Source organism: Balaenoptera ricei, chromosome 18 (assembly GCF_028023285.1).
Source record: "Balaenoptera ricei isolate mBalRic1 chromosome 18, mBalRic1.hap2, whole genome shotgun sequence".
NCBI lineage: Eukaryota > Metazoa > Chordata > Mammalia > Artiodactyla > Balaenopteridae > Balaenoptera > Balaenoptera ricei.
Window position 1 is genome coordinate 9,192,867 of NC_082656.1, and position 27,092 is coordinate 9,219,958.

Here is a 27,092-nt window from a genome sequence, read left to right on the forward strand (position 1 = left end):
GGGGGCGAAGGCTACCCGCCCGGCTGGCGCAGGGGCCGCGCGGGGGCCGGTGCCATCTGGGGCTCGCGCCAGGCGCAGTGCCGACAGCCGTCCTCCTGCGAGGGTGCAGCATGGAAACCAACGGGACGGGCCACCCGCGTCTCGAGCCCGCGGCCCGGCCGGCACCGGGTGGCCCGGCTTCCCCCCGGCAGGCTCGGGCCGGGGCCGGGCAGGGGGCTCGCTCGGCCGGGTCCGCGCGGCGCCCGGACGCGTCATTACCTGGCCAGCGTAGTTTTCCCCGAGCCCGGGAGGCCTCGCAGGAGGTAGAGGTGTTTCCGAAAGCTGTGGCGGCGCGGAGGTGTCCCACGCGGGGGCGGCGGGGCGGGCGGCCGAGGCGGCTGCTGCTGCTGCCGGAGGCTCAGCCTCCCAAAGGATTCAAGAAAACTCTCCTCCATGGGGTGGGGGCTGGCTGCGAGAATACTGCGTTCCCCTTCCTGAAGTCACGGTCTTGGCCAAAGCTGTTGTTTTTGTGGCTCTCCGGCCATGTGATAGATGGAGGGGCGGGCGCTCGGAGCCCAGCCCCTCCTTCCCACCCTCCCGAACTGCGCTGCGTGGGAGGGGTCGTCCCTACCTGGAAAGCTGGGGACGCTGGGAGACTGACAGCCGGGAAAACCTGGGCAACGCGACCTCCGCCCCCCTCCCCCCCTGCCTCCCCGCCCCCCCCACGCCTCCCGGTGCCCTTCGCCCTGGGGGCAGAGGCCCACCGGGTGGGGCACTGGACACTTCCCTGGGCCGCCCGCATGGAAGGCAGGCCTTCTGCAAAAGTCCTCCCCCACCCCACCATCCACTGGCCTAGACCTTGAAAGTGAAATTATTTTAGTTGACGATAAGAGACCGTGAACAGCATTTTGAACAGTAACAGTAAAGACCTTTGTCTCCCCCAATTTGTGAGCACCAATATCTGGCTGGTGTCCCAACGGCTAACACCACTCTCCCAGGGCCTGTATCTTTTCCTTTTTTTTAATCCTTCTTTATCAGTCTGCCAAAAATATTCTTAGAAAGCTTTGTTGCCTCTACATAACTTTAGAAATCTCTTCTTCTTCAAAAAAAAGCACCTCTTAAAACTCAGATTGATTTATGAACAGTAGTATAAACTAGGCCTCCTGAGAAGGACAGGCTACTGCCCAGGTTCATGCCCTGTTGCCACAGGAAAGGGATGGCCTCCCTAGGAGCTTTCAGCTCCCCAGGGAAAGGAGCAGTCTACTGAAACAACAGAAAAGCATCCAGAATTAAGTTCTAAGTTCCAGGAACTGGTGAGCGCCAGTTGGTTGATCACCACAGTACTCTCCACTGTTTCACACTCAGGAGTGTGATAGAGAGATCCTATTTTCTGAACTAAAATTCAAGATGCATGGACTGAAAGAGACAATATTAAAAATTAACACCATCCTGGAACAATCCGGGATATATGGTGGCTTTGGCTGTAATAACCATTGTAAAGTAAATACATTTTGTTTCTGGCAGCTAAGGTATGAAAATTTTGAAAAGGAATTCTGAAGAAAAGCAATTTCCTTCTAAAACAAAACCCAGAGATTGCACAATAAGCTTCAGCGGAAGGGACTATCCAAGTACGGGGTGGGGGGGGGGGGGGGCTCCGTGCTGACAACTTCACCTTCCTCTTGGGGTGCTGCAGAGGGGGGATGGGAGGGAGATGAGTTACTCTCTTGAAAAATCCCTTCCCAGCATTGGAGGAAGGATTCTTAGCACTTCTGAGAAACACTGAAATTTCAAAAGCTTCTCTAAATATTAGGGGGAAACCATAAGGAATAGAGAATATACATGAATCATAAAAATACTGATGCTTATAATGTATGTAGCCTATCACACTTCCATGTATCTACAATACTTCTTACAAGACCATTTTTGCCCAGCCTCAAATACTACCTTTTTCATTCTAGACTTGCACTCTCTAACATAGGAGCCAATAACCACATGTGGCTATTGAGCACTTGAAATACTGGTCCAAACAACAGCAGGTCCAAACTGAGATTAAAATACACTGTATTTCAAAGCTTCAGTATGAAAAAAAAGAATGTAATATATCTCAATAATTTTTATATTGATGTGTTGAAGTGATAACATGCTGTGTATTGGGTTAATATATTATTAAAACTAATTTCATGTTTCTTTTTGCTTTTTTAACTTGGCTAGTAGAGAAGTCTAAATTACATATGTGGCTGACATATTTCTTTTGGACAGTGCTGCATGAGACTTCTGTCCATTTCTATTTCCTTCTATAGAGGTTGTCCCAGACAGCGTGGGAGAGGGCAGCAGGAAGACACACAGCTTTGGGGGCTAGAAGTTTCGGCACACTGAGTCTGCAGTGCCTGTGGCAGCTGAAGCAACGAAGTAGATGCTGGAAAATGTGAATGTGCTATTAGAAGAGAGGTCTGAGCCGGAGACAGAGCTTTGGAAATCCTTCCCCTGTGAGAAGAAGATAGAAAATAGAGCAGACGGCTGAAGAGGGGGCTCGGGGACAGCATTTAAGGACAGTCTTTGAAGTGGATCTACTGAAGGAGAGTACGAGAGAAAGAACTGTAAGATAGTGTGTGGAGCCCCAGGGAGGGAGAGTTCAAGGAGGAGAAAATGGTTGGCAGTATCTGAAGGTGACCCCTGACACTTCTCCTTTCTCTTAGCTCCCAGATTTAACTAGTCAACAAGCCCTGTTTTTCCCAATTTATTCCTCAGAACCACACTGTTTAAAGCTATCTGTGTATCTGTTTCCTACCACTAGACTGTAAGTTCAAAGGCAAGGACAGCGTTGCCCTTGTCACCCCAAGAGCTAACACAGCGTCTGACATTCAGAGATGCTCAATAGTTGTATATGGACCCGAACTGCTTTCTCAGTAGATGAGTCTGAGCTTGGGATTTACTAAAGATTAAGATTGAAAAAAGATAGTGATAACGTCAGCTAAGGACTAATGTAAACAGTCAGTGACCTTATTGGCAGATCTGAGAACCACCCTGCTCCCAGATAGTATCTACGTTCAGATCCTTACCAGCCCTATCTAGGTGGCAGCCTCCAGAGAGGAAGGCTACCCCCGAGTCAGAGGATCCCTGTGATAACACTCCTTCATGCCCTCAGTTCAGCCAACCAGCTTTTCAGCTCTAAGGTTCTGTTCCATTTCTCTAGAAGGTGATGACCAGCACAATCTCACGTTGCTGCACTACAAACCATTACCATGGTAGACATAAAGAAAATAATCTTAGGAGTAATTTCTGGCAAATGAAGAAACATTCAAATGTTTCTCTAATTATTACTGTTTAACAAGATGTGGAAAAATAAGAGCCTGCCAAAGATATACAATGGAGAAAAGACAGTCTCTTCAATAAGTGGTGCTGGGAAAACTGGACAGCTACATGTAAAAGAATGAAATTAGAATACTCCCTAACACCATACACAAAAATAAACTCAAAATGGATTAGAGACCTAAATATAAGACTGGACACTATAAAACTCTTAGAGGAAAACATAGGAAGAACACTCTTTGACATAAATCACAGCAAGATCTTTTTTGATCCACCTCCTAGAGTAATGGAAATAAAAACAAAAATAAACAAGTGGGACCTAATGAAACTTCAAAGCTTTTGCACAGCAAAGGAAACCATAAACAAGACGAAAAGACAACCCTCAGAATGGGAGAAAATATTTGCAAATGAATCAACGGACAAAGGATTAATCTCCAAAATATATAAACAGCTCATTCAGCTCAATATCAAAGAAACAAACACCCCAATCCAAAAATGGGCAGAAGACCTAAATAGACATTTCTCCAAAGAAGACATACAGATGGCCACGAAGCACATGAAAAGATGCTCAACATCACTAATTATTAGAGAAATGCAAATCAAAACTACAATGAGGTATCACCTCACTCCTGTTAGAATGGGCATCATCAGAAAATCTACAAACAACAAATGCTGGAGAGGGTGTGGTGAAAAGGGAACCCTCTTGCACTGTTGGTGGGAATGTAAATTGATACAGCCACTATGGAGAACAATATGGAGGTTCCTTAAAAAACTAAAAATAGAATTACCATATGACCCAGCAATCCCACTACTGGGCATATACCCAGAGAAAACCGTAATTCAAAAAGACACATGCACCCGAATGTTCATTGCAGCACTATTTACAATAGCCAGGTCATGGAAGCAACCTAAATGCCCATCAACAGACGAATGGATAAAGAAGATGTGGTACATATATACAATGGAATATTACTCAGCCATAAAAAGGAACGAAATTGAGTCATTTGTTGAGACGTGGATGGATCTAGAGACTGTCATACAGAGTGAAGTAAGTCAGAAAGAGAAAAACAAATATCGTATATTAATGCATGTATGCGGAACCTAGAAAAATGGTACAGATGAGCCAGTTTGCAGGGCAGAAGTTGAGACACAGATGTAGAGAATGGACATATGGACACCAAGGGGGGAAAACTGCGGTGGGGTGGGGATGGTGGTGTGCTGAATTGGGCGATTGGGATTGACATGTATACACTGATGTGTATAAAACTGATGCCTAATAAGAACCTGCAGTATAAAAAAACAAACAAAACAACTAATACTAAACTTTCATTGGGTTATTTGTATGGAAATATATTAATATAAATGTTTCAGACATTACATGAAATTTCTAAAAATCTTATATTTGTATTTGTATGGAAATATGTATGGAAATATGTTAATATAAATGTTTCAGACATTACATGAAATTTCTAAAAATCATATTTGTATTTGTATGGAAATATGTATGGAAATATGTTAATATAAATGTTTCAGACATTACATGAAATTACTAAAAATCTTAAAAAAAAAAAAAAAAAAAAAAAAAAAATAAGAGCCTGCACAGGAAGAGCCACTGGAAACCAGGAATTTAACCCTCAAACCTACAGTTCCAAATACCCCACGATTTGGAATGCTCAATTGTAAGTCAGCCCTGGGTTCCTCCCCTGCAGATGCCAAGATGGCAGAAAGTCTGAAACCAAGATGAAGTTTCCAGAGCAGGCTAACCAAAGACCCTGTAACACAGTAGAACCATTTAAAATATATAGGTTGTAGCTTCCCAATTTTCTCTAATCCTATGTCCTTTCTTCACCTACCAAAAGCTTCTGATTTTTTACTCAAAAAAATGCCTTATATACATACTTATTCACCTTGTTACATAAGTGACATGAATTGAAAGGACAGGAAAGCATCCCTCTGTGCCTGCTTAGCTGTTTCTATGGTGGACCCCTCATTGCTACAGCACCTCCAGCTCTCACCTTCCACCACAGTCTGCACTATTTGGCCATTCAGAGGTAGTGCCTCTCTACTTAAAACTGCTCCCTCCTGGCTCTTCCCTTATTCTTCCCCTAGAAGCTCGATGGAGGATGCAGAAAGCTGGGAGAGGTTAGGGGAAGGGGGACAAGGGGAGAGCAGTCATGCAGAGTATGTCTGCTTGGCTGAATTGACAGGGGAAATGCTCAGGAATCTGGTGGCCTAGGATAAGTCTGCTAATGCAGAAATGTCCTCTGGATAAGACTGATTTTGCTCATTCTAACCTCACACTGCTTCTGCCTCCTATATTCCTTCCCTCTCTCTATTTGGCATCACACTCCTCCCCAAAGGCGATGGCCATAATTCTATTTCCACAGCACCTAGTATTTGCCACTGTGCACAGGGACACTTGAGGAGTATAAGCTTTGAGGAGGAAGCCTGGGAGGTGGGGAAAGTAGCCCCAACCCATTTTTCTAAAGCTCCATTCTGGAAATTAGAGCAAGGTAGTAAAGGCAGGAGCTGGAGAAAGCTGGGGGCATCCTGGAACCTAAGTACAAGCCTAGGTGGGTAGTTAGCTGGTATGCATCAATACAGTACAAAGAAGTCTCAGAACTGGTCACCACCCCTGCCATACTCACTGTTAAATATTTATGATATTACCCTTGCTTATAGCCATGGTGGTGTGGACTCTAATGTATTCATTAGAAATCCATAATTGTTGCTGTCGAAGTCTCCTAAGAAAGCAAACATTTGCCAGATGCCAGAGTCTCCTCTGCTTCAACCCTAATCCTGATCAGCTCTTCCCTGAAATCATCCCATCCCAGGCCAAAGGTAAGTCCAGTTTCACAACGGCTCTAGGAGCCTGCACAGAGAGCAAGACCTTAGGGAGTTCAACCAAACAGTGAAGACCTCGGTCTCTGTCTGGAAGAGACTAACAGTCTAGTAGAAAGATAAACTGAAACTGTACAGAATGAACATAGGAAAAACATTGAGCTATTTTAAATAAAGTGCTCAGTTCCTGATTAAGCAGACAGAACTCAAATACTTAACTTCCACTCCCTCACTGAAACCCCACGAAAATGTAAAGGTTTTTTGGCGGGGTGGGTAATCATTATTATTTTTAAGTATAAACTGTAAGAAAAGAGAGAAGATCACAGCAACAAAATTTCAAAAACTGGAAAGCAAAAGGCCCAGTGTTAATTAATTTGGAAAAAAATTTAAAAATAAAACTTGAATTACAGAAAGCCAAGAAACAATACCATTTACACTGCATAACCCCTAAAATTTCAGGAATTGGAAGATTTAGGGCTCGACGTGGGGCTCTAAACAGGAAGGTCAGTTGAAAGTCCGTTTAAGAAACAAATGTCCACACAGTCAGGCAGCTGCCCACCCCCTACAGAAGCCTGGAGGTTTATTCTCTGGAGAAGATAAAACAGGATGAGGAGGAGTAAGAGGCAAGATAAGGCAGGCAACACTCCCTTTCTGAAAACAGAGATTACATAAATGCCTACATGTTGAATAATGAGAAATCACCCCTTAATTTATATTTTTCAAATACGAATTTTTGTATTTGAAGTTTGTTAAGTACAAGTAAACTAAAATAATAGTAATAATAAAAATAATTATTATTGTAGTATAGTGCAAGTCCCACAATCCCTAACCAAAATCCTTGAGGTCAGATATGTTTCAGAATTTAGGAAGTTCTAAGTGGGGTCTAGGGCACCCCTGGTAACTTAACACATTAATATTTCTGCAGTAAAATGTCTGAAGAGTCACACTAAGTGGGATAAATAAGGAGTAAAATTAACCTGTCTGTTTGGGTCAAGTCTTGCTGTCAACTTAGTTTTCATGCCAAACATTTAAGAAACAAAACAAAATAAAAACAACTTTTGGTTTTCAGAGTTTTTTGGATTTCAGAATTCTAGAAATGGAATCATGGACCCATACTTGGATATAGGGCCTATCCTTCTATTCTGATGCAATTTTAAAAATAAGCTACTCAAGTTTTCTGTGCCTTATTTTCTTCATGAAACAAAGTAGGGCAAATATCTTCAAAATTAGATAATAAAATGTTCAAGTTGTTACCTCTTTCGTTGAGTTTTTTATTAGTAATCAGGAAACTGATTAAGAACAGTTGAACAGATTATTCAAACCAATTTCGGTATCCACTGAGTGTATCGCTCTAAATTATCCTTCAGGTTGGCACTTAGCACTCTTTCTTGATGATGAGGATCTTCAACAGTACCAGGAAGACGGAGACTTCAACTACAAACAAACACAAGCCCAGACAAGTCCAGACAAAATGGTGACATGAATGGAGTTTGCTGTCAGTTTCCCAAACTCCTGACCTATTTATGCCATCCCCTCACATCTAGAACTTCACATTGTCCCCACAGCCCCGCACTCTGCCTGGTCCTGCCTCATTCAAGAGCCTGTCCTCCTGATTATGCCCAACTTCCTGTCTCTAAATCAAAACCTGGTCTATGTCCCATTCCCTGATGATCCAGCTATTTACATTATAAAGTTAATAATAAATACACTTAATTCATGCAAATGTGTTAATAAGTTTATTGAGTCGATATGTTGCTCTCCTAGATCAGTGGTCCCCAACCTTTTTGGCACCAGGGACCAGTTTCGTGGAAGACAATTTTTACACGGGTGGTGGGGGCGGGGGGGCGGATATATGATGGTTCAGGTGGTAATGTGAGTGATGGGGAGTGCAGAAGAAGCTTCACTCACTCGTCTGCCACTCACCTCCTGCTGTGCGGCCCAGTTTCTAACAGGCCTCGGACCTGAACCGGTCCAAGGCCCAGGGGTTGGGGACCCCTGTCCTAGACAACACAATTTCTGTTCTGCCAGGGGCATTTCAAAGACAAAGCTGTAACCAACTAAGGTACTTAGGGGAAGGGAATTAACCCTAACTAAGAGCCTATTATTTTTCAGGCACTATGCTAAGAACTTGGCACAAGTTATTTCATTTAATCCTCATTTATTATCCCCATGACAGGTTGGTATTATAAATGTAATTTTTTTACAGGTGAAGAAATTGAGGCTCTGAGAGGATAATTTGTTTAAGGTCACATAGTCAGTCAGCGGTAGCTTCAAGATGCGAACCCATCTTCTTTCCAGCACTCTGCCCTACGTCCTTAAAGAAGTGAGGCAATATAAACACCCTGGCCACCAGCAGGAAGAGGATTTTAAAATAGGCAGGGATTTGAGGCTCCCAGAGCCAACCACATTCTCCTGCTATTTCCTTCTTTCTAAATTTCTGTTTACCCCTTGATGCCCACTGATCATTATGCCAAACACAAAACTAGGAGGCCCATTCTCATTACAATTATAAAAAACCTGTACATGGCTACAGCACTCATAAAATTCCCCAACAAGAGAGGACAAATAATTAGGGATGACTGCTCTGCGAGGTTCACAGAGGGCAGTTCGTTTAGCATGAATGTAGAAGATGAACATAAAAATCAAAAAAGTATGGTCCATAAAGTGTCCTTGACACAAAACTAGCAGAGAAAACACTCTGGAATTAGCTACTGCCAAACATACCCATGCTTGTTGCATGCTGCTTATACTGGTGTCACACTGAGGGGAAGCCTCACATAAACTCCATGAGGCCAGGAATGTTTTCACTGCTATATCCTCAGTGTGTAGAACAATGTCTGAACTGAGGCAACTCGATAGACATTTGTTGAACAAATGAATGAATTTCTTCACCTCCTTTCTCTGGAATTCCTCATAGCCTCTTATCTCTTCCCCTCCTATATTTATCCCACATTTTCCAAATCTCTAAACTCTTCTCCCAGATCTTTAGTCCTTCCCCTTCTTCTTTCAGCAGAACCATGTTTAAAACAAACAAAAACATTTTTACTGGGTATATGTGTATTTCTAGTTAGCTGAGAAATGGAAACACAGAACACTCTTAGAAATAAATGAAAAGAGAAAACATATGGTAAATGCAGAGTACATTCAATTCTTATCAAATGCAGACAGATACATACTGAAATCATAGCAGCTGTGTTTATTTCATAATTTAGGCATTTGAAAAAAAAGTGCCATGTGTTTATTTTAATGTCACTTGATGTCAAGTTTAAAACATGAGTTTGTCTACATGTTTTACCTCTTTTCCTAGAGAATCTTTTAATATTTAAATATAACCTATATCCCTAATTCCCAGCCATCATCACATATCAATCTGGGTGGACGTGAGGGGTGAGGGGGTGGAAATCCCTCATACACTGTGTGTTGACAGAATGCTCTAAAATATATTCTAACTAATAAAGTTGGAAAATAAATTTGGCAGCAACAATCTAAGCTTTGTTGTATTTCATAAAAAGATCTACATTTAAAGGAAATAAAAACATCACATGTGCAGTAGCACACAGAGTTGCTATGGTAACAGACTACATTTTTTATATTTACTCTTCAATTGTAGTACCTATGAGCTATTACAACCAAATAATGTCAACATCCATTTCCTCCTGATCATATAGAGGTCTCTGGAATAAGTTGTACTTACAGTTCAAGGAATCCTCATTTTTTTAACCAATCTTCTTCTGTCTTTTCTAGAAATCATAATTAAAATACATATAATAATGATTAATATTTGCCATTGGTATTAGGTTTGCACCATCATTTAACTCACATAGGCACACTCCCCAAATGAGAAAAAAACATAATAAACATAAATGTCAGTTTAAACATTTAAAGTATTGCTGTGTGCGTGTGTGTGTGTGTGTGTGTTTGTATGTTTAGGTAGGAAAAAGGTCTCCATGGGAATGAGGAGAAATATGTAGAAAAATGTACTTGGTTTTACTACCTGAGCACACAAACAAATCTACTTTTCCCACAGCTGTGTTTATATGAACAGTTAAGAAATACCTACTATCCTGAACTATATAATTCTATGTTTCACTAAACCTTGATTTTACTATTTATTTCAAAATGTACCTCTGGCGTTGCCTTTGGGCACATTTAAGTCACTATCAACTAATGTAAACAGAATACCAGCCACCCTCTCCTCATTACATTACACAGAGTACTGGCTTTTCCAGAGTTTCTGTTACCTTTCTAACCTTCCCAACCAGTCCTCCTCCAGCTACCTGGAGAATTAACAGCCTGTCAGAACCATCATGGACCACCAGAACATACCAATAATGAGGTGCTTCCAAGTCAAGTAAATATGAATCTAATTTGTAGCTGTTACTTTATTATAACAAGATAAGATTGAGGGCTGGACAGGAGAAAAAGATGTAAAGAAGAATAAATGACTCTCCTAAAACGGGGACCTCAGTCACCCACAGTTGGCCCTTATACCAGCCTACACTACAACAAAGTTAGGGAATTAAATGCAACTTTCTCTTTGGGACTAACTGAAAGAAACATACATAGATTATCCACCCATCCACATACATTCTTTCTCTAATTTAATACAATGGATGTAGCTCTTCATGTTACATTTGATGGAACAGGTTTTCTTTTTTTTTTTTTTTTTTAAGAAACTAGTTAGAGGGCATTATGCTAAGTGAAATAAGTCAGACAGAGAAAGACAAACATTATATGATATTGCATATGTGAAATCTAAAAAATATAACAAACTAGTGAATAAAACAAAAAAGAAGCAGACTCAGATATAGGGAACAAACTAGTGATTATGGGAGGCGGGGGTAATATAGGGGTGGGTAAGTGGGAGGTACAAACTATTGGGTATAAGCTAGGCTTAAGAATGTATTGTACAGGGCTTCCCTGGTGGCGCAGTGGTTGAGAATCTGCCTGCCAATGCAGGGGACACGGGTTCGAGCCCTGGTCTGGGAAGATCCCACATGCCACGGAGCAACTGGGCCCGTGAGCCACAACTACTGAGCCTGCGCGTCTGGGGCCTGTGCTCCGCAACAAGAGAGGCCGTGATAGTGAGAGGCCCGCGCACCGCGATGAAGAGTGGCCCCCACTTGCCACAACTAGAGAAAGCCCTCACACAGAAACGAAGACCCAACACAGCCAAAAATAAATTAAAAAAAAAAAAAAAAAAAAAAAAAAAAGAATGTATTGTACAACACAGGGAATATAGCCAATATTTTGTAATAACTGTAAATGGAAAGTAACCTTTAAAAATTGTATTAAAAATTTTAAAATCAATTAAAAAAAGAAACCAGTTAGAGAAGGTCTGCTTTGAAAGCCATAAAAATATACCTCTACTGACTTCTTCCACTGCAAACAGATCATCTTCAGTGTCTTCCAGTCAAGAGGAACCACACAGTCGTCGGGCAACAAAGATTCTGTGAAAAAAAAAAAGAGAACAAATTTCATCTCTAATGTCACACATATTTTTACCCTAAATATGAAGATATGCAAACATGATATCTAGACCACCATAATGATAAAAGCCTGGTTTTAAAGATATTTCAGTGATAGCTAAAGCAGGAGTTAGTCTGTCTCAGATCTCTATTAGTAAACACTATCCAGACTCAATAAAAATGCTTATGTATATATATAAAGTGATATGTATCATAGTTCATATTCTCATGTAAGTACAAATATATACACATCAGTAGCTTCAAGTGGTACTGTCACAGGGCATAAAACTTAGGTAGACATCCTTTCCTGTGACATGTATAAAACACTGCAAGTACAGCAAGTTTAGTTTTCTTACGAATTGCTCCTTCCACATAAGAGTGTCTGGGGGAAAAAATCCTCACAATTATGATGCTCATAAGCAAGTCCAAACATTGATTTATACCTATCAGCCATACCAAACCACAGAAAATATTTTTCCTATACTCGCATATCCCTAGCAACATGGGTAGTTCGGTTTCTTCAGGCCTATGTATGACTCTACTATATAATCCCACTGTGTCTGCAGAGCTCCTAATACTAGAATTCATTTGAGTTCCCTGTCTTATTTACAAGGTCATAGATACACCAGAGCTTTGCATGTCCAACCTAGGTAAACAAATTAGTTTACAGCCTCCACTTCCAGTTTTCTCCTTTCCTTTTTTAAGCATACACCATTTCCAAATGTAAAATTCTTTCCCTCTGTTTTTCTTTTAAGTCATATTTGTATAAGCACTGCTTATAATTCACTTCCATTTGGAGCCATCCCAGGCAAAACCATAACCCCATATTCTCTTCAACAATCCCTTTAGCACAGCTAACCTCACTCATAAAATATTCATAAGCTTCTGATTTATATTTTCTCTGTGCAATAATTTTGTTTTGTGTTAGTCTTGTCTCCCCATTTAGAAGGTAAGCTACTTGATGAATGAGGTCTATTTCCTCTAAAAAGCTTTCCAAAGCTTAATTAATGGATGCTGGATCATTATTGTTGATTATGATAGTATTGTGCATTCAAGGGAGGAGGTTTAGAATCTTTTCCCACTAGTGCTTTCATGCTTTCTGGTGCCATCTAAGGCAGTGATTGTTAATATTTTGGGGTCATGGACGTCCCTGAGAAGCTGTTAAAAATCTATGGACTTTCTCCCAGAAAAATGGCACAAAATGCCACAAAGAATTTTGCATATGACTTCAGAATATGGACTTTGGACTAAGATTCCTGACTTAAAATGACTTCCATTACCTTTTTAAATTCTCCAAAGCAAATGCAGTTTAATTTTTAAAATTGGTATGTTTCTTTGGTGCATCTAGGAGGATAGAAAATTGCAGCAAACAGTTACGATGTGATTATTCACAAAGTTTGCAAAAATGATAAACATGATGCCAGAACAGGTTGATAGTTGTAACTCCTCTGACTCTGAGACTTAGCTAATCTTGGGTCTGAGCTGAGTGGACCAAGTTTGTCCAGAATAGCAGAAGTTTAGGAGCAAAGTAAAAAACATTGGAAATCAAGCTGTTAGAGAACCCCAGGCTCCCTGGTAAGTACAGAAGAAAAAGAGTATCAGGAAGATATAGGATGCAGGGACTGGAGCTTTACTTCTTGGCTCTTACAGCTTCTGTCCCCAAGGAAGGGGAAACATGCAATTGCATGAAATCATTAACACGTGCAATTGACTTACAGATAAGGAAAAGTTGGGATATGTGCCTCATTTCCTCTTTGAGATATTTAGCATCTTGCATAGGCATACTATTTAGCAGAAATTTACTTAGAATTTTACTTACAGTATTAAAAAAATCATATTTTCACTTTTTTTAATTCACAGGTAGATTTTTCACTTCCAAAAACAACAATCTTAAGAGCCCAAAGGAACTTCTCAAGGCAACCAGTCAGACTCCTTACTAACCTTCTTTTCAGTACCCTTCTCAGACAGTTCTTAAAAATTAAATTCAACTGATTTCAGATATTTTTTTCATCACTTAATCTTCACTGTCCCCCTTTTACTATTCTCAAATCTATGAGCTATAATGTGAATGAGAAAGGAAAGGGCCATGCGCCAAACAAGGGAAATGTAGAAAGCAGAAAGATTTTTCTTAAAGAAAGCAGTCCATCTCTATTTGTTACATAATCACTGTTTGCCTGTCTCATTCTTCATTCTTCCCACTGTCTGTTGAAACTGAGAGTCCAAATATTCAACATGCTCAAAGACATTTCAGACGACTGGCTGTGGAGGTGGGGGGGTGGGGCATGACTCCACCAAGCACCGTTTGCTATGTGTCCTCCACTTCCACCACTGAAAAGTATCGCAACATCAATTAACTGCATGAAATCACTAAAATGAGGTAGAAACACCGCAAAAATTACTCGCATATGTTAAATTGGACTTTTAATTTGTAGCAAATAAACTCAATTTACCCACTGGAACTCCAGGAGATCCAAAAAGCTTTACTAGTTGAAAGGCAAACTCTTGTGATAACGGTAGCTTAAGGGAATCAAAGTAGTCAGTGCTTGTTAAATCTTGGTTATCCTCTGTTTGTGAGAACTGTAATGGTTTAGGTTCTTCCCATGTCTCTAGCTTTTCACCAAAACTTTCATTTAAAAAGTGAAGATCAGAAGTGACCCTAAAAGAGTACAAAGTATCAGGTGGGCTACTTAAAATTTCTGAAGAAGTGAACCTTACATCATTTAGTTTATCATCTACTCTCCTCTGAGAGTTGAAAGTCAAAAATGGTTTCTTGCTTGTAAAAGATATCTTCCAAAAGCTAGATGTATATTGTAGCATAAGAGAAGGAATGGGGCTTTTGTAAAAATACACAGAGTGCCTTAGTCTATTAAATAGCAGGTAATGAGAATAAAATTGTCCACCAACATTTAGAAGAGAATCTTTGACAATGTCAAAGTAAAACCATGATGGATGATGATTGAAGGTCATAATGTTTTGCTTATTCTCTTCTTCATTATTTATTTCTGAAATTACATCTTTTTCTTCTTCCAAAATAATTTTTATTCCATGGCTTTCTGTTAACAATTCACATTTCCCCATTTCTTTTACATTGATATGACTCTGTCCCAGGAAGTTAAAGTTTGGTGCCAAACTGAAAATCCTTTTCTGCCTCCTTTTTTTATTCTTTGTTGAGTGTAAGGCATTCTTTAGGCTATCCAGTTTAAGGAAGTGGCTTCCAAAGATATTTGTCTCTGTTTCTATGATTGAAACTATATTCTCAGTTGGAGGTGACAAATCTTCATTTTCTATCGATAGCTTCTCTTCTATCAATGTTTCAGGACTGTTTCCTGGTCCTGATGCTCCTTCAGAAGGAGAGATCAATTTAATCAATTGTCCCCTGTTGTCAGGATGAGCCAGTTTTTGCCATCTATCTCTCTTTGGTCTCTGTTCACAGATAAACTTATTAGGTCCCTCAGGCCAGCTACCAAAATAGGGCTGTCTATCAGAGCCCAACTGTAATTCTTCATCAGAGAAATCATTTGAGAAAAAAGCCCAGTAACTGTTTTTAGATGTATTTACTCCTTGTTCCTTTCTTAAAACTTTATCTGAAGTTCTGGATCCATATTGATGGTATAGACTTGTTTCATTCAGGAGACTCTTATCTACCATCTCTTTCTTCTGCATATATGAGCACGGGGTTTCAACAAATCGGTCTTGGATGTGTAATGCCATGATATCCCTACTTTCAATATACTTTTCTACCTTTGTGCCAGGGCAGTCATCACTTGCTACATAGGAGAGATTTTGAGTCACTGTTGAACAAGAAACAGAGCTTTCATTTGGCATCAATGACAAACTTAGAAACAAGTCATCATCTTCCTTGGGGAGGAAATTCTTTGGTGTATTGTCCAACTCAACTACAGACATAACATGTGGCAAACTGTTTTCAGAATTTATGTTTTCCTGTTTCTCATCTTTATGGACATTCACAAAATCTCCTACTTCATTTCTCAGACCACCAGTTAAGGAACACTCTGATTCTCTTTTGGTCTCTTCTAAGTCTTCCTCTTCACTCTGAGATGGGTCCTGATCTTCCAGTGTAAGATAACTTAAGGTTTCAAATGAGTTTTCCTCCATGATTTTACTATGACTGTTCTGCTTTTTTTTTCTTTTTCTGTTTCTCTTCTTGGCTTTGCTGAGCCTGTGCCCAGTTTTCTTCAAATCTCTTTCTCTGAAATATAAAAGAATTAAGAAATTCATAACTTAATTACTTATATAACATTATAAACTAAAACATTATACTCAACGTGCAGATATACAAATCATTAGTACAAGAGACTCTATAGTGTGTGTCCACTTTGTACTATATTTTAAAAATCACCTTCGAAAGAGATATACTTTAATCCTCTAAATGATTGGGTTGGCCAAAAAGTTTGTTTTCAGGTTTTCCATAACACAGAAAAACCCAAACGAACTTTTTGGCCAACCCGATAAAAGTGAATACACTTTGAGAAAGTTACAACTCATTTTCACATACTCATTTCATAAACCAATAACTTTATGAAAGCCTAATATTTTCCTTAAGATACTTTATATATATATATATATATATATATATATATATATACACACATACACTACCAATAAACAACTTGGTTATCCCAACATCTTGAATTTTGAAAAGTGAAAAGTGAAAAGTGACGGGTATAGTGTAAATGGCACCGCTTTAATGGCTCAAATAGCTAGATTTTCTCTAGACGTAAAAACTTTGGCAATTAAGTTGCTCCATCAAACTGTAAAGAACAGTTGATAATGAGCAGCCAAGTTCAGTATTGGGATGACATGCTTCTAACTGCCTAGTGAGCAGTGGTTCTACACCAGAGGCTCCACCACTACTTTGTGGGGTGTGTGGAAATGTGTGAAGGCATTTCTGGTGGTCTCAATGACTGGAAATGTGTTACTGGCACTTGGTGCTGAGGCCAGGGGTGTTAACCATCCTGCAATGCCAGGAACAATTCCACAGTGAAAAGTTATCCCACCCAAATGAGCAATAATGCTCTCATCAAGCACACTAAAAGTTCAAAGTGCCCCTTAATTGAAGGCAATCTTTGATCCTGAGAAAAAAAGGAGGATTTAGGAAATTTTCTAGTTTAGGATATAAAGGTTTAGTTATCTTCTCTTCCAAAATGTATAGATGGAAACATAGTAAAATGTAGTAGAGGAAGGACAATACATACAGCTGAGGAAAAAAATCCAGTGTAGAGGAATAGGAAAATAAACACTTAAACAAACAAACAAACACCAAAGCAGCGAGAGATAACGAGGAAAAGAGAAGTTGGTCAATTGGCTGGGCGTTGGACAAAAGAACTTATTAAAACTGCCCCAGCCTCTGGCCTGGTTTATTCCATCCCATGCTGCTGGGCAATTTTCAATAGTCAGGACCCCTGAATACCTTGTTCTTTGTCAACTAATTGCTGCTGCCCTTGTTTATATATTCCTGGATGTTGGTTTAGAAAGAACATTAAGGTTGTAAATCAACTACACTTCAATTAAAAATTAAACTTTAAAAATTTTTTAAAAAGAACATTAAGGAACAGTAAATTACTGAGAAGCAGTTAAGATGGTATCTATAAAAAGGATATCGAGTAAAGAATGTCAACTTTGGCAGTAACTCTCCTTCATGGTCAGTTCTATCTGACTCCAATGAAAGGTCTAGTTGAAGTCTAAGGTGCAGTCACAGTTATAAAATGCATACTGCAAACTAGTCTGCATCCTAAAAACAAACTCCACTGTCTTCGCCCAAACATGAGGAAAAGAATGAGTTGAATTTGTTGTTGCTTTATTTATTGGCCTAAATGGTAAAATACTAAGGACTTAAGGCTCACTCCAGGACTGGTGACTCTGTGGAGTTGAATGCACTTAATGTGCAGCCACTGTCCCTTTAAACACCTCTCTAGTGCACAAGGAAGGAGAACTCTAATCTATGGAAATGGGGTTCCTAGATATGGTTCATCACAAAAGTGTTTATAGCTCCTTATACCACCAGGAATTATAAGGTTCACAATGCTACTTTGAAAATTGGCTTTAAAAAAAAAACTATTTAGTGCACACTCACTATATGTTAAGATTATTTAATTGCTTTACATGTACTAACTTACCTAATCTTCACAATAACCATATGTGGTAAGGCAAATGCTAGTTTTACCCCCAACTCAAAAAGGCAACTGAAACAAAGAGAAGCTGAAGAATCTTCCCAACTACAGCCACAATATAAAGCAGCATGTAGGTTCTTCAAAAAATTAAAAATAGAACCACCATATCATCTCGCAATTCCACTTCTGGGGATATATGCAAAGGAACTAAAAACACTAACTCAAAAAGATATCTGTACCTCATGTTCACAGAAGCATTATTTGCAATAGCCAAAACATGGAAACAAGTGCCCATCATGGATGAATGGATAAAGAAGTTGTGGTATATATATACAATGGACTATTATTCAGCCATATAAAATGAGGAAATTCTACCATTTGTGACAACATGGATGAAACTTTAAGGCATTATGGTAAGTGAAATCAGTCAGACAGAGAAAGCCAAATACTGTATGATCTCACTTATATTTGGAATCTAAAACAAAATGAACAAAAAAACTCATAGAAAAAGAGATTTTATTTGTGGTTACCAGAGGCGGGGGTCAGGGTAAGGGAGAATTGGAGGAATGTGGTCAAAAGGTACAAACTTACAGTTATTAGATAAATAAGTATTAGGGATTTAGCGTATAACACGATGACTATAGTTAACACTGTTGTATGATATTTAGGAAAGTTGTTAAGAGAGTAGATCCTAGGAGTTCTTACCACTGGAGAAAAATTTTTTTCTTTTATTTTTATTGTATCTATATGAATTGATGGATGTTAACTAAACCTATTGTGGTAATCATTTCACAATGTATGTAAATGAAACCATCATAGTGTATAGCTTAAATTTACACGGTGATATATGTCAATTATTTCTCAATAAAACTGGAAAAAAAAAAAAGAAAAAAGAAGAATTTGCCCAGGGTCACATGGCTACTGGCAGGATTCAGACCAAGGCTGACTGGCTTTAGATTCTATACTCTTTAACCATTATACAAAATTGCCTCTCAACTAAAAAGGAGAATTTTACACTTCCCTTCTCTCTTTCTCTTCCTCCTCTCATCTTCAAATTCTCACATGTGCATAAACACAGAGATGTTTATGCTGGCAAGAGTTGAGTCCTTTTGAGGGAAGCAGCTCTTGGGCCCTGACTCCTACTATGACTACCCTAACAGTGTCTTGAGATTTTTTCTTGTTCTCTCTCTCTCTCGTTATGAAAGCAAACAAGGAACAACACCAGAAAGTTAGAGAAGGTAGTGTGGAGCAGGACTCATCTCCCTAATCGAACTTTATGTCAAGGTTTTATATGAGCAATGGGAAGATCAGGGTAGGTGGCCTATAACTTAGGCCGATGGACACAAGGGGCTCCTCCCGGAGTTAACTCATTTGTCAAGGGGTAGAGGTAGTGAAGAGTGATCACATTCTGGATATATTTTGAAGGAAAGACAAGCAGGAATTGAAAACAAATTGGTCAGAGTATGAGAAAAAGATAATAATCAAGCATGAGTGCAAAGATTTTGGCCTGAACAATCGGAGGGATGAAGTAGCCGTTTGCTGATACACAGAAGCCTGTACAAGGTAGGGGTTTGGAGAGAGCGTTGCTAAATCAATTACCTCAAAGTTCAGCTCAGAGTCTTAACCAATAAATTAATCTGTCCCTATAGCAGAATTTAGAAAGTAGAAAAGATGAGGGCCTCTCTAATACTCCTCAAGGGTTCCTATGTTTTTTAAATGGATTACAATCTGATAGCTACTTTGAGAAAAGACCTGCCAATGATGAAAACTCATGATGCCTGCACAGAATTTAACATGGATCATGAAAGAATGAGGTGGCTTAAAAAATAAACTATTAGAATCTAGGAGATCAGGCAATTTATTAAGGCAGTTTGCTAAAAGAGTTCATCAAAGGAGTCTTAAGGCTTGGAATTTCAATTAAAAATACAATACAATGCCAAGAAGTATGAAAATCTGAAGACTAACTTTATAAGGAAGTGTGTCAGAGACTTGTTCTAGTTCTGCACCATGGAAGCTCTATATAGTGACCACACTTGTTCTAGTACTTGGAATACGACTTCTGGAAAGAAAAAAACAAAGCAATAACAGGGACTTGTGTAGCACCTGGGAGATAAGAGAAGTGATGGTGGTGATAACTTCTGTGAGAATGTATACATTGGATGTGCCTCATCAGTAGATGTATTTATGTATTTATAAAGTGTGAAAGGCTCATCAAACCTATGTCTCACTCATGCTGATTCACTTAGGGATGAATGGCACCATTAAAAGAGAAGAAGCATCACTAAATGTAAGTTAGTCATGGAGAAGAAATCAGAAGAGATGGACGCATGGGCTGTAGCTTTAGAAAAGAAAGGAAGAAATAAGGAAAGAACGAATGGTAACATGTCTCTGATTAATAAGATTTTGCTTTTTAGATAATGGCTTAGAATCCAAGCTCCTGGGTTTGGATGGAGTGTACTTTTTAAGAATTATAAAGATAGTGTTCACTAAGAGACAAGCTAACCTGACCAAGTGAATTGTGACCTGAAGACAAAGGTGAGAGAACATCCAGATAAAGCCAAAATTGACTGCTATGGAGAAAGAGAAAAAAAAAAAAAAAATATATATATATATATATAGTTATTGCTTAATGTTCTTCATCAGGAAAATAATTAAGGGAGCCAGAAACGTTATTTCTTATTGCAGAGGCCTATACACTAATTCATGAAGCATGGGCAATACATGAAGTAAAACTCAATTAAAATACACAGATTATAAAAGAGAGGTCTCACAGCTTTATGGAATGACTGTGGTTGAAATAATCCAGGCCTAGGTCCTCTTGGTTCAGTAATAAGCTAGTAGTGGGATCTTGGGCAAATCAGGTCTCCCTTCTGAAATAGAGATAACATTACCTCTTTGCAGAGTTGTAAAGATTAATATAGATGCCCTTAAATGACCTCTACCTAACCGATGACAAATTCTTTCCATCGCCTCTGTAGAACAGAATAACTAATGCCAATGACATACAAAATGCTTGCAGCTAGATGGCTGTTCTCTAGTACAACCACACCTTTCTGCTCCCATTATTTAGGGCTGCATATTTACAAGCAGTCAGGTGAGTTTACTCCCAAGTCTGTTTATACTTATTATAATGGTACTATAATTATATAGTTTGATTAAACATTATGTCAATCAGTAGAATATGAGTACAAGAAAGTTTCTATAAAAATTAAATTGAAGTAAGTGACTCAATAAAGATAAAGTACTGAAAGATTGTTATCAAATTAGGTTTAGTCAGGATAACCATAAAGTTTACTTAAAAGTCATAAAAACCTATAAGATTTCTTTGGGTTCTCCCTCCAATTTTCATCAACAGAAACTAGAAATTCCTTAAACCTACACAGTATGGTCAATTAATCTATGACAAAAGAGGCAAGGAGGGCTTCCCTGGTGGCGCCGTGGTTGAGAATCTGCCTGCCAATGCAGGCGACACGGGTTCGAGCCCTGGCCTGGGAGGATCCCATATGCCGCAGAGCAACTAGGCCCGTGAGCCACAACTACTGAGCCTGCGCGTCTGGAGCCTGTGCTCCGCAGCAAGAGAGGCCGCGATAGTGAGAGGCCCGCGCACCGCGATGAAGAGTGGCCCCCGCTCGCCGCAACTAGAGAAAGCCCTCGCACGGAAACGAAGACCCAACACAGCCAAAAATAAATAAATAAATAAATTTATAAAAAAAAAAAAAAAAAAAAGAGGCAAGGATATACAATGGAGAAAAACAACAGTCTCTTCAATAAGTGGTGCTGGGAAAACCAGACAGCCACATGTAAAAGAATGAAATTAGAACACTCTCTAACACCACATACAAAAATAAATTCCAAATGGATTAAAGACCTAAATGTAAGGCTGGAAACCGTAAAATTCCTAAAGGAAAACATAGGCAGAACACTCTTTGACATAAATTGTAGCAATATGTTTTTGGATCTGTCTCCTAAAGCAAAGGAAATAAAAGCAAAAAGAAACAAATGGGACCTAATTAAACTTAAAAGCTTTTGCTCAGCAAAGGAAACTGTCGACAAAGCCAAAAGATAACCTACTGAATGGGAGAAAATATTTGCAAATGATATGACTGATAAGGGGTTAATATCCAACTTATATAAGCAGCTCATACAACTCAATATCAAAAGAAAAAAAAAAAACCCAAACAACTCGATTTAAAAATGGGCAGAAGAACTGAATAGACATTTTTTCAAAGAGAACATGCAGATGGCCAACAGGCACCTGAAAAGATGCTCAACATTGCTAATCATCAGGGAAATGCAAATCAAAACCACAATGATATATCACCTCACACCTGTCAGAATGGCTACCATCAAAAAGAACACAAATAACCAACGCTGGAAAGAATGTGGAAAAAAGGGAACTCCGGTACACTGTTGGTGGGAATGCAAATCGGTGCAGCCACCATGGAAAACAGTATGGAGGTTTCCCAAAAAACTAAAACTAGAACTACCACATTATCCAGCAATTCCACTCCTGGGTATATATCCAAAAAAAACAAAAACTCTAATTTGAAAAGATACATGCACCCCAATGTTTGTGGCAGCATTATTTACAATTGCCAAGATATGGAAGCAGTCTAAATGTCCATCAACAGACGAATGGATAAAGAAAATGTGCCATACACACACACACACACACACAAAATGGAATACTACTCAGCCATTAAAAAAAATGAAATTTTGCCATTTGTAGCAACATGGATGGATTTGGAGGGTATTATGCTAAGTGAAATAAGTCAGACAAACACTGTATGATATCACTTATATGTGGAATCTAAAAAACAAAACAAACTAGTGAATATAACAAAAAGAAGCAGACTCAAGATACAGAGAACCAACTAAAGGTTACCAGTAGGGAGAGGGAAGGGGGAGTGGCAATATAGGAGTAGGGGATTAAGAGGTACAAACTATTGTGTACAAAAAAAGCTACAAGCATATATTGTAAAAAAAGAAAAAGAAACTAGAAATTCTTGAAAATGCATTACAGGTGTGATTTAGACATGCAAAAGGATAAACTCTATGAAACAGAATCATACATAAAGATTGGTGAATGAATGTATATATAAGCGTGAATTTTATGTATAAAACGTTTAAAGTATTTGTCATTTCTTAATGATTCCTCATTTTCATCAACTTCTTCCAATGAACTAACCTGCCGCCTGTCCCAATCATGTGATAAAAGGACTTTTATTGTAACTAAAGCACCTAGCACAATGCCTGGTACATGGTGGATGTTTCATAAATGTAACTGTTATTTTTTCTATATGTTAACAACAACAAAAATAACCTCATATGTATATCACTGAGACTCCCAGGATGCAATTCAAGCTTAGAATGTGGCAATGGCTAGTATGACTTATGCAAAAAGAGCAGCTGAATAGAAAAGCTGAAAAATTCTCAAAACATGATTTACTTAATATAATTGCAGATGATTAGAAGTAGAGAAATACTTTCTTTAAAATCGGTCATATAGAGACAAACTGACAAATCCACCATCTTTATTAGAGATTAAAACACTTTTCTCAGTAATTGATAAAACGAGCTGATCCAAAAAAAAAAAAAAAAGAACAAGAATAGCGATGTTATAAAGAGCACAATTAATAGATATAATGAACAAATATGGAATACTATATCCAAAAACTGGAGAAAATACATTCTTTTGAAGCCCATATGGAATATTTACAGAAATTAACTAGATCATGAGGCTAGCCTCCACATATTTCAAAGAATTACTAATGTACACACCATATTCTCTGACCATATCTTAAAATAACACACACAACTTTTAGTTAACTAGGAACAGATGGGAACTTCTTTAATTAATACTAGTCACTATGAAGACAGAGAGCCAACAAGGACCTACTATATAGAACAAGGAAATCTACTCAATATTCTGTGATAACCTATATGAGAAAAGACTCTAAAAAGGAATGAATATATGTATATGTATACCTGACTCACTTTGCTGTACACCTGAAACTAACACAACATTGTAAATCAACTATACTCCAATGAAAATAAAAATAAAATAAAATAGATAACTAGGGGCTTCCCTGGTGGCGCAGTGGTTAAGAATCTGCCTGCCAATGCAGAGGACATGGGTTCGAGCCCTGGTCCGGGAAGATCCCACATGCCACGGAGTAACTAAGCCCGTGTGCCACAACTACTGAGCCTGCGCTCTAGAGCCCGCAAGCCACAACTACTGAGCCCGAGTGCCACAACTACTGAAGCCCGCACACCGAGAGCCCGTGCTCCACAACAAGAGAAGCTGCCGCAATGAGAAGCCTGCGTACCTCGGCAAAGAGTAGCCCCCACTCTCCACAACTAGAGAAAAAAGCCCGTGTGCAGCAACAAAGACCCAACGCAGCCAAAAATTAAAAAATTAAAAAAAGAAAAAAAGAAAAACAGAAAAAGATAACTAACAAGGACCTACTGTATAGCACATGGAACTCTGCTCACTATTCTGTAATAACCTAAATGGGAAAAGAATTTGGAAAAGAATAGATACATGTATATGTATAACTGAATCACTTTGCTGTACACCTGAAACTAACACAATACTGTTAATCAACTATACTCCAATATAAAATAAAAATTAAAAATACTAGTCACTATGATCCTATTGTAAACATCATTTCTAATGGAGAAATACAAGGATGCCTATTATTACCATTTCCATTCAACATTATATGAGAGATCCTAGGCAAAATAGTTAAACAAGTAAAATAATGAAGAGATTTACAAATTTAAAGAAACAAAACTTTTATCCTTGGAGATGACATAATCGTCTATACATAATTGCATAAACAACTTTAAAAATCCATAGCTAGGGCTTCCCTGATGGTGCAGTGGTCGAGAATCCGCCTGCCGGTGCAGGGGACACAGGTTCAAGCCCTGGGCCGGGAGGATCCCACATGCTGCGGAGCAGCTGGGCCCGTGCGCCACAACTGCTGAGCCTGTGCTCTGGAGCCTGCGAGCCACGGCTGCTGAGGCCCGCAAGCCACAACTGCTGAAGCCAGCGCGCCTGGGGCCCGTGCTCCGCAACGGGAGAGGCCACTGCAGTGAGAGGCCCGCGCACCGCAGCGGAGAGTGGCCCCCCGCTTGCTGCAGGTAGAGAGGGCCTGTGCACAGCAACGAAGATCCAACGTGGCCAAAAATAAATAAATAAATAAATTCTATCCGACTGTTTAAAAATAAATAAATAAATATCAAAATCCATAGCTAAATTTATACCATTAATAAGAAATTTTTCAAGGTTGCAGGATACAAAATTAATATTAAAAAGTCAAATGCATGAGCGATGCCAGCAAAAATGATGGAGTAACAAATTCCAAGATCCTATCCTTCCACAAAAGCACTGAATAAACTGGCAAGGACTGTCAGAATCAAATTTATTGGAAATCTGGAAACAAATCGAGGACTTATAGCAACCAGGAAAAAGCTGAATCAAAGAAAAAAATAGCTGAGTCTCAGTAAGAGAGCTTTGTGGATGTTTTTTCACTTACTCTGGTCCCATCTACTGCCCTCCAGATCAGCAGAGATTCTGAAGACAACAGTCGGCATTCGCAGCACACGTCTCTAGTACCAGAAAAAGTAGAGCTGACCTTATTCTCAAAGAATTGTGGTTGTTTGTATTGACTTGTTTGGTGGCACCCTCAGCTCAAAGGACTTGCCTTTACTTTGGCTAACTCAGAACTCTCTTAGGAATGAGGTGGCTTCCCAGGAAGCATCTACTGAACACCTCTGAAGGCAAATGCACTAGTTGCTGCCACCAGGGGCAAGGAATAACAGTTGGTATAAACAAGAGATAAGCCAAAAAGCTTGAGAGGAAAGCCTGGGAAGTGAGACACTTTAGGGAATAAGGGTTTTAAAAAGTTCTCAGAAATTCCTAGGAAATTGGAAGGTTATGTTCATGACCGGGGCTGGGTATATGCTCAGAAAAGACCTGAAAAGGCCCTAATCTCTCAACTCTGGCTGACCTCAGATTCTGTGCAAGCAGGAAGTGAAGACTAAGGCAGAGTTGTTAATGGTCTTAGTGTGGAAGGTGTGCCCAACACACACAGAGTCTATCAACAAAGATGGAGGGTTTTTCAACCTTGTTAAATCATCATCTGACCACTAAGCTTTCCCTGAAAGATATCAAGCCTTATTATAAAGCTTTAATTATTAAAACAGTGTGAAAGTGAATCAGGAACAGAGAAATGGACAAAGAGAACAGAAAAGAGATTAAGATTGAGGTAACTCATGTTCCTAGATATAAGACTTTCACAGCAAAAGTCATTACAACAATGTGGTATTAGAAGATGGATAAATAAATTTTAAAAATGGAATGAAATAGTTTCCAGAAATAGACCCATGTATATATAGAAATTTGATTTATGAAGAGAAGAAAATGCAGATAAGTGGAGAAAAGACTAATAAATGGTGCTGTTACAATAAGTTACCCATAGAAAAAATATTGAAATGGAGTTAATATATCACAGTATATGAAAATAAAACTTGAAAAGGATTAGAGTATTACACATGTAAAAAAAAAAAACCTATTGATAAAAATTTTAGAAGAAAACATTAAAAATATGTTTTAGGGCTTCCCTGGTGGTGCAGCGGTTGGGAGTCTGCCTGCCAATGCGGGGGACACGGGTTCGAGCCCTGGTCTGGGAGGATCCCACATGCCACGGAGCAACTGGGCCCGTGAGCCACAACGACTGAGCCTGTGCGTCTGGAGCCTGTGCTCCGCAACAAGAGAGGCCACGATAGTGAGAGGCCCGCGCACCGCGATGAAGAGTGGCCCCCGCTCACCGCAACTAGAGAAAGCCCTCGCACAGAAACGAAGACCCAACACAGCCAAAAAAAAATAAATAAAAAAAAAAAAAAAAAAAAAAGCTTAAAAAAAAAAAATATGTTTTATTCCCATCCTTAGGAAAGGATTTCTCAAATAAGGTTTTTAAAAGACATTAATGGAGAAGACTGGTACATTTTTTTACATTAAAATTAAGAACTTTTGTGTGTCAAAAGACGCCAAAATAGGAGTGGATTCTGGGAAGCGGGCAGAGTAGGAAGCAACAGGAATCTGTCTCCTCACTAGATAACTACTGCACTGGCAGTATCAGTCTGATATAAATAAATATTTTGGAACTTTAGAGTCTACTGAAAGCTTTAAATTTCCAGGGTGAAACCTTGCAGAGTAAATTGTGATTAATTTCAGTCAATATCGGCTCTTAGTTCAGTACCAGCTGCCCACACCCACCTTCCCTGGCCCCATGGCAAGCAGCTGTGTTATGTGTTCCAGAAGCAGCTTGCATACTGTTTGCAGAAGCCAAGGTGAACA

At 39.2% G+C, this 27,092-nt stretch overlaps 2 protein-coding genes across 8 annotated transcripts in view; both read right to left on the reverse strand.

The window, feature by feature from the left end:
• The window catches only part of N4BP2L1 (NEDD4 binding protein 2 like 1), a 32,023-nt gene extending 24,588 nt beyond the window's left edge, over positions 1-7,435 (reverse strand). For 2 of the 5 annotated variants that reach the window (XM_059903215.1, XM_059903216.1), the window contains exon 1: positions 259-615. In XM_059903215.1, the coding sequence (XP_059759198.1) occupies positions 259-434 (176 nt within the window). In that variant the 5' untranslated portion in view covers positions 435-615. Of the gene's footprint in view, positions 1-258; positions 616-7,383 lie in introns of those variants that run through there. The other 3 variants (XM_059903214.1, XM_059903213.1, XM_059903212.1) reach the window with 3 other exon arrangements.
• Positions 7,387-27,092, reverse strand: part of N4BP2L2 (NEDD4 binding protein 2 like 2) — a 75,113-nt gene continuing 55,407 nt past the window's right edge. For 2 of the 3 annotated variants that reach the window (XM_059903207.1, XM_059903205.1), the window contains 4 exons: positions 14,048-15,807; positions 11,494-11,579; positions 9,824-9,869; positions 7,387-7,563 (listed from right to left, as the gene is read on the reverse strand). In XM_059903207.1, the coding sequence (XP_059759190.1) occupies positions 9,846-9,869; positions 11,494-11,579; positions 14,048-15,807 (1,870 nt within the window). In that variant the 3' untranslated portion in view covers positions 7,387-7,563; positions 9,824-9,845. Of the gene's footprint in view, positions 7,564-9,823; positions 9,870-11,493; positions 11,580-12,887; positions 12,942-14,047; positions 15,808-27,092 lie in introns of those variants that run through there. The other variant, XM_059903206.1, reaches the window with a different exon arrangement.